Here is an 8,767-nt window from a genome sequence, read left to right as displayed (position 1 = left end):
CCTCCTTTTTCCTCCAGCTTTTATTGCGGGGTAAAACATCTTATGGTCTGGGACTCCCTTTGGTCAGTTGGGGTCAGCTGTCTCAGCTGTGTCCCCTCCCAACTTCTTGTGCACTCCAGCCTACTCGCTGGTGGGGTGGTATGAGGAACAGAAAAGGCCTTGACTCAGTGTAAGCACTGCTCAGGATTAACTAAAATATCCCTGTATTATCAACACTGTTTTCAGCACAAATCCAAAACACAGCCCCATACCAGCTACAACAAAGAAAGTTAACTCTGTCTCAGCCAAAACCAGTACAAGCTGACACTCGTTGGGCTTGCTGAACCTGCGGTACATGCACTGTACCGCCAGCCAGCGCATGCCTGGCAATTCAATGTATTCTGAAAACATTTTTCAGGGGAAGGAGAATTAAAACATTTTCTGGGATGTCCAGGTGACCAAGCACCTGGTTGACTCTCAGACAAAAGAGCCGTAATGCAACTACATGCTGAATTACTTCAGGTACGTTCTCTTGCACTTCTGGACCTGGTGCATGTGAAATCCCAAGCAAATAGCAAAGTTTTGCTTTTTTAAGTAGGTTAAACTTCTAGATGGAAAACCAGGGCATGTTCAGGGATGCTCAGGGTTCTGTTACACTACCAGTGTTTTCTCCTGGCCCCCTGATCCACTAACTTATTCAGTGGTAACCCCAACCACACAATAATTAGTGTCACAAAGGGACAGAAGTAATCTGATCCCCATTTAAAATGGTCAAAATACTAGTGTTAATATGTCATCCAATTTTAAAAAGTCTTTCAGCTCACTGTTATTCACAATTTTCTTAGGAGCCTGAAGACTATGTATCATAGCTTTTTCAATGCCAAGTATTTCATTTCTGCCAGGTCCTCCCCAGCTTTTCCCAAGGTGGATTTTTGTTACCTCAGACATATTAGAACACAGTCTTCATAAGCAGCTTGTCACCTTAAATCTGAGTAACGTCTTCAAGAGTATCTCTACTAAAAACATATGGCAGGAGTAAAGAACTAGTTGAAAATTCTTGAACAGGCAAAGTAATTTGTAATAAAATCAACACAAGCTTTTTCATAACAAAAACAGTTGCTGTCCCACATGCATGCCACCCCAGACTCTAATCACAGGAATTTTTTTTATGACAGAAAACACTGGGAGCTTATATTCTCCTACTGCAGTGCTCTGTGCCACTGAGAAGAGTATTTCAACCCAGAACAGTGTGATGAAAACCAGGTGGATCTAGAAATGTACAATTTTTGTTCAAAATGCACATACATTATCATCTGTGACTGGGTGACACTTCTTAGGAATTACACTCAAGTATGGACCATAAAAAAGTAAAGGCACAAATTCTGATGCTTTTGGATCCAGAGTTCTAAGTCCAGTTACTCTCTGAGAACATGTGGTCTATACCATAAATACTTCCCAGGAAAAAAAAACAAAACCAAACCTTACGTGTTTAAAGTAAAAGCAGTGAGTCATTTAAGGCAGAAAAAAATGCACAGACATTGCAGTTAATCCCAACTGAAGCACATACATCTAAAACAATCAGTGAGAAGGTAATCCTTAAAGGAAATCCCAAAATAATGACAAAAGAAATGCCAAATGAAGGCAAAGAAAGAAAACTCTCCCACCGCATCATCAGGCAATAAATATACAGTTAAGACACACTGGTGTTTACAAAGACCGTGGTCAGCTCTTTTTCAGAGATTAATTTTTCTTCCTAATGTTTCCCTTTCACTGCTAAATCCAGAATTTAATTCAGAGTAAGGCTATTCAACTGTAACTTTTACATTATAAATCTTTAAAAGCCTACAGTCTCTCAATTATATTTACTTTATCTTCTCCACACAAAATGAATGACTGCTCTAAACATACCCCACAGTATTATTTATACTGTAGTTGGTTATTACATGTTTTCTTTCTGTCTGAGCAACTAATGTGGAATTTCATTCAAATAGCTTTACCTTAAAAATATATTTCCTAAACATAAAGATTTCTGCCATGCAAGACTGTATCCACATCCATCTCAGAAAGATATGCAAGCAAGACATTGTTCTTCTCAAGCATTTCTGTTCTTCCATCACACTAGCACAAAATACAAACATCAAAAAAAAAAAACGAGCCTGAATTTAGCAGTAAATAGTTCATTCCTGCCATACAGTTTAAAAAAAAAAAAAAGTAGCTGAAAAATATCTCATTCAAACTGCAGCAGCATCATTAAATCACACAAACGTAATGGTAATTATGGTACTGCTTTCTGAAATGGAAATACTTACACACACCATAGAATTGACCTGTTGTTCCCTAACTTAACAGCACTTTTTTTAGAGGGCCTTTGCATAGTGCTGCATTTCTCTCTCTAGTTTTGTTTGGTTTTGATTTTGTTAGGAAAAAAAATAGATTTATATATAAATAAAGGGCAGCTGATACTAAGAGAAGGTAAATGTCTTTAGTACAGAAGCAGGTCTCCTGACTGCAAATAACACTTTATTGTCTTACTGTCTTCTGAAGACTGGAGTGTATCCTAGATCAGCAGAGCTTCCACCCATTTGTTCTTATCTGTTCTGTGTACAATGTCATACAACTTCACGACCACCAATGGGATTTTTTTATTTACGTGTCACATACTCCATCGCCTCATGTCCTTTTAGAAACAGTTCCTCGAAATGCAGAGCTACGGTTGTTCTCAAACACTTGGGTTTTCTCCTTTTTTTACATGTAAAAGTGAAACAAGCAAGAAAGTGCCATACAGCTCAGAAAGATGTTTAAAAAAATACCCAGGGCCATTCACAAGTCTTTTTTTCACATCAAGAGCTTCATTGTCTTTTCCTCAAAAAACAGAATGATCAGCGACATTTTAGTTACACTGCCGATAAAAATAGAAGTAGTGATCAGTAAAAAATATTCCAGCAAAATAAGGGTCTGTTGAGCAGCTTGCAAAACCCTGTAGAAGGAAAATAAAGGAGATTCATATAGGATCTTCTCTAAGTTCAAATGCTATTTGTCTTTTGCTGTGTTGCCATTTGAAAAGGCTTACCGGTACAGCCACACGGAAATAGTATGCACTGTCATACAGTTTAGCTACAGGGAGAGTCCAAATATGCTGACGTCCCTAGACGATAAATGAGAGAAAGATTAGATAACCTTATTTTACATTAAATAGGAGAGAAGGATAGGGTCTGGAAACATTTTTTGGCAAATGCAGTGTAAAGTGATTTTAATAACAAGACTTGATAGCTATAGTCAGAGTATTTAAAGACAAAGTGCTGACTTTAAACCTTGAAATGTGGGTTTGCTCTGATCAGCTCTGCACAGGAACTGACAGATGTCTGGCTCCCAGTGACACTCAGCTGGCTCTCAGTAACTGAACTCCTTCTCTAGTTTCCCAAGCAAATCCCACAATAAATAGGGATTGTTCCTGATATGCCAAGTGGCCTGAGAGCTTTAAGGTGTAAGGTGTAACAGAGAGCTTTAAGGTGTAATAGTAGCAAACGGCAATTCTGATGATTTTGAAATAGCAACTTTAGTAGTCCTCAGATGGCAGTGAAAGTTCCTCTGTATATTCTGTCACTCATATTTCAAAAACAGATGTGGGCAAGATTTCATGCTATTTTTGATTGCAGTGTCCTCCCATGTACAAAGGACATAATATACTTTGTACTGGAAATGTTTATGTTACATTGAATAAAACAAAATTCAAAACTCATCTCTTTTTGACCTAATGATGCATGGTAACTTTTATTTCATCAGTTTCTATCATCTCAGCTCCTTCATCTTTCCCTCTTCCCTTCACTTTCTGACACATTCTCTCTGTTGAAGATGGTACGTTCACATAATACAATTTATGTGAGACTGCTGAGTCCAAATGATTGCTGTCCTGCCCTTTGGTAGGGAATAAGTCTTGCAGTCCCTAAGAAAATCCTCTTGGAAAAAAAAACTATTCAATAGGCAGCATTTCTACTCTGACTCAAACCAGAATGTTCACCGCTGCTGGAGGCTAGTTAGCTTTAGTCTTTTGATGTGGATTTCAGGTTGACAGTTGTCAACCAGTTTCGTCAGTAAGCTTCAAGGATATTTCTGCACTGCGAAACTCTCTGGGTCTGACTTAGTTTCAATTCTGTTCGAATTACGGCAGACAGGTCAAAACCTGGACAATTCTGACTTTCTGTTGGCTTTGCAGCAGTTGCAGAGAAGCCTGTAACTTTTTGCAAAGACATTTGAAAAGTCAGACAGAAAGTCAGCTTAAGAGTGGAGGTATCCCAACTGCTCTCGCTTGACAAAGCACCAAAAAAGTAATTAACAATCAATTAAGAACATAACATAGAGCACTATAGAGCAGAAATCTAAAGAACACTCCAAAATGACTTCCAACTTCACAGAGGTTTCTCCTACAATGTGTCCAGAAGTGCTACTATCCTTGCTTCTGCCTTTCCTAGTGTTTTAGCCAGAATAAATATTTCCAAGCAATGTGGACAAATCAAGGCCTTGAAAGAGTCTCATATTTCCAGAGAGTTTGAAGGGAGTTTAAGGCCTTCATTAATTTATTGGAGATCATCAAACGTTTGCAAGATCTGGTCTCTAAATATTTTTTTTTACTGGGAAATGCCAACATGTTTTCATAGCTTTTATTCCCATCGGGGCAATCCAGAGAATAACATGTAAACAACACTTGCTTTTACAATGAAGAATTTTCCCTAGAGAGACTTACTGGTAAACTCCCGTTCACACAGAAATAAAGGGGAATACTATCACTGTTTCCAGTGAATTTAAGACTTTAAAACCGGAATTCATTGCCCATAAGACAATAATAGAAACAGTAGAGTAGATGAGAGTTTGAAGGACTCTGTCTCCTAACGTCCTAGGTGAGAAGTATTCCCATTTCTTAAGTGTCTCTGCAGATACAATGAGTTATAGTGGTGCGTTAGGTTAAAGTAGACTCAAAAATGACCTTGTAGAGACTCACTAGAAAGATTTTTACAAAAGCCAGCAGAAAACTGACTCCTACAAAAAGGCTGCATCTCATTATGTTCATGCTAAAGCCAGCTATGACTGGCAGACTCAATACCATTTGGATTTCTACTACCTTAATCAAGATCAGATTTTCGCAGCCATTAATTTTATAAAAATGACCCCCAAAAGCCAGAGTATTGCTGCAAAACTCTTACCTGTGTGGTTTCTAGGAAATCCTTCCTACTGTTTTGGCTTGAAGAATAAGGGGAGCAATAATTTCCAAATGTCACTTTGCAGAGAAATATAATTAATGGTTCTGTGGTGCTTCAAGAAACAGAGAAAAATAAGGATCTATCGCATTGCTCTTAAACAGAAGAATCATATATATAAATACAATATCTATAGAATTGAATTGTGGGGAAATAAAGCAGAGGAGCTTACTTCACTAGCTGATATGAAGGAGATAAACCTAAGCCACCAACCTCTAATCTGCTCCCACTAATGGAGGATGTTTTTCATTTGGAAACCTGAGTGATATTTACAGTTGTTAAGATAAATCTAGAAAAGTACACTAAACTTCCTCTAACCTTAAGCATGTTCATACCAGAAGCTATTGTATATGACTTTTTATACAAATTAATGGTCATGACATGCTTGAGTTGCATGGCTGACATCATGCAGAGGCACAATATACCTGTACCAGAGGGTACCTGGGCATCTAAACACAACATCAATTTTATGGATGACAACTCTATAATAAGCCTTACAACAGGGACCTCTATAAATAACTCCCATTTACTACCGTACACATGCAAATATATCATTAAAAAGAAGCAAAAATATCCCAGACTTTATCTGGGAAAACAGTGGTAAACAGAATTTTATTCAGAACTCTTCAACAGCAAAGACCTCGTGGTCATATCTTCTCCAAACTATCTCTAGGAAGAGTTTCCAGCACTTCCTAGCTTACCAGATGGCTTTTCTGAGAAGAGTATAAAAAAACCAAAAAAGCCTTGGAGATGCAAAGGAACCTAGATATGGCAATGGCTAACAGAAGAAATGAAAGCAGAAGATGGGGAAAAGATGACATCAATATCTACAGTTTATGCTGTGGGAAACAATAAAGCACCCGCAGCAAAACGTCCTTTCACAACCTTAACTGGGTATTTAAGAAACATCAATTTTAAAGCATATTATTCACATACGGCAGATTCTCTGTCCTAGACAGGCTGTCAGTAGTGTGTGTTGATTTCATTTGATTTTATTCAGCAAGCACATATTTTTTCCAAATTTTTGAAGTAGTTACAGTGTCTTATAATATCTGGACACAGCAATAATAAAAATATGTTTGGGCTTTCTTAAGTGTTTTTGGTTTTGTTAAGTTTGTGGCTTTGTTTAGTAAAAGTTCATAACAAAGGTATGTATTGAAAATCCCCCTCTTCCCAAACCACAAACCAATATCCAAAATAAACTCAGCACCTGCTACAGTGAAACTCTGAGCATGATGTATTAATCCCTACATGGGAGGGTCGCATTTTTTCAGAATGGCATACACTTAAAAAGAGATTTTCAGTTGCTGTAGAAAAGCAGGCAAGCACTTCAGGAGTTCTGTTATATTTCCTCTTATCTGAAAAAGGCGGATATTTAAAAGGATAATATTCAAGATCAAAAGACTGAACCTAAAGACCATCTATAACTCCACAGAACCCTTTCTTGAAGAGACTGGAGTCATGAAGTGTTATCAAGCAGAGTGTTTGGCGCCTGTTCTGGCTATCGCTGGCCTATCTTGGAGAAGAACCCAAAAAGAAAGGATTTACTTCTGGGAGAACACCATGGAGCTAGACTTCTATTTGAGAAGAAAATATCTGCTGAGAGGAATAAGTTTGCTGCTTATTCCTGCTCTAAGTCACAATTTTATGCATTATGAGAGGTTCCTGCACAGTGCTTGGCATAACAGGCCAAAAAGGGTGTTCCCTGGAGTTGTGTTCCTAATAATATTTCTAGTGGCCTAGTCTACAGGACACAATCCTGTTAATATATGTGTACATTTCTGCTGAAAAATGGATACATGTCTGCTCAAATGACTGAACCTTAGGACTACTGGATTTTAATATCTGCATCAATGGGTGATATCGTCATTGTGCTGAGAGCGGTACTGGGCCTATGCTACAACAAAGGATCTACTCAAAGCTTTACATTAAAGACTTAGTTGTGCATAGATTCATCCCATTCCTCTAAACAGGGACAAATTTGTGTCACAACAGAAATAATGCAAGAATTACTATCCAAAAAAAAAAAGTGAACCACTCTCTTGTTATGTATGTGTTATCTTTAATTGTACTTACTTTATTTCCAGGGAGATTTCTACATCCATGGGTGTATATTTGTTAATAGGAATAACATAGGTATAATTTCCAGACCTGAAAAAGGTGGTATTAATGCACATAAGATTTGGAGGTAGGTAGTATCTTTGCAAAAACATAGAAATTGCATTTAAATTTTAAAAGAAAAAATATGAAAAGGTAAAAAATCTCCTGCACACTAGAGGAAACAACTGTGAGAAGGAGCCAGCCAAGTAGCCATGCCACATTAATAGTATTCTATTCCATCATAATAAAGGATAATAAAACAATTTACCCACCTGCACTGTAGATTTTTACTACAATAGCGACTGTCAATGCTTTGCTGAGTTTCCAAAATCTGTATGGAACTGATTGTTGTATCAATCCCTAAAAATATTAAGAATAATGTTTTCTTCTTAATTATTTCAGAAATCTTAGATAAGAGCATAATAAAATTGCAGTTAATACAGTGGCATTGACTCCCTTGTTTGCCACTACAGGAATTCCTACAGGTCTAAATTAGTGCTCAGTAAAAAGCCTTTCGCTGATAACCTTTAATTCTGCCATTATAGGGGAGATAAGATCCTTGTTCGATTTACAAGGACAAATATCCTGGACAGGCACCTAATATCTAACATTTTATTTTGGGCAGACATTGAAGGCTATTTTTATGGTAGTCCAAGTAGGATGTATTATAAACCATGATCATGCAAATAACCATTAATTTGAAAAACATTCTCTTTGCGGAGAGAAATAATTTAGAATGTAACAAAACTTGCTTTAATCCTATGTACATAAAAAGTACCAAACTCTAATGAATATTACAATTTCTACTTAAAACGCTGCCTTGAACTCGGAAGAACTTAAAGAGTTCTGTAATATGCTACACATACGAATATCAGGAAATATGAACCAAAATCATGCTCAGCTAACCAAAAATACATATGCACTTTGATTCTAAGTACACTGTGGCAATAGGAACTAAACCCAGTGGTAGCAGGATACTCTACTGATAGCTTCCAAACACTTACATCCTGAACTTGGAGGAAGTTTACAGTCTGAGGAATGGGAATATGGAAGAAAAACTCTATACAAATTTGTATTTTAGAATTAGCTCAACTTCTTATGTATAAACAGATGTATATACACTGTATTTATACTTATGTACATATAAAATATGTTTCAGGGCAGCACGCAATGCAGTTAGATATCTAGACACTAGTAAAATTGAAAGACTAGTTTCCGGGGCAAAAAACAACATCAAATCATAGCTGGTGTACTGATTACCAGGGAAGATGATGAAAGTAACTGATTACCAAAGTGATTATGTCCCTAACCAGGCTGGACTAGGTTCCTCCATTTGCCACAGGCTTCCTGTGGTACCTTGGGCCAGCATCTCTGCGCCATGCAGGTGTTCTCTAAGGTGCACAGTTAGGGTGACATGAAGAGTATGGCCTCTTCCC

At 37.4% G+C, this 8,767-nt stretch overlaps 1 protein-coding gene across 1 annotated transcript in view; it reads right to left on the bottom strand.

Annotated features, from left to right (window-relative positions):
• Positions 1-2,869: 2,869 nt before the first annotated feature.
• The window catches only part of MYRFL (myelin regulatory factor like), a 49,266-nt gene continuing 43,368 nt past the window's right edge, over positions 2,870-8,767 (bottom strand). Inside the window, exons 21-25 of the mRNA XM_086740035.1 lie at positions 7,604-7,691; positions 7,308-7,382; positions 5,178-5,286; positions 3,050-3,124; positions 2,870-2,956 (exon numbers count right to left, since the gene is read on the bottom strand). Coding sequence (XP_086596161.1) covers positions 2,870-2,956; positions 3,050-3,124; positions 5,178-5,286; positions 7,308-7,382; positions 7,604-7,691 — 434 coding nt within the window. The remainder of the gene's footprint in view (positions 2,957-3,049; positions 3,125-5,177; positions 5,287-7,307; positions 7,383-7,603; positions 7,692-8,767) is intronic.

The sequence above is a fragment of the Chlamydotis macqueenii genome, chromosome 1 (assembly GCF_036417535.1).
Source record: "Chlamydotis macqueenii isolate bChlMac1 chromosome 1, bChlMac1.mat, whole genome shotgun sequence".
NCBI lineage: Eukaryota > Metazoa > Chordata > Aves > Otidiformes > Otididae > Chlamydotis > Chlamydotis macqueenii.
The sequence above is the reverse complement of the archived record's forward strand: the minus strand, read 5'-3'. Positions and strand labels throughout refer to the sequence as shown.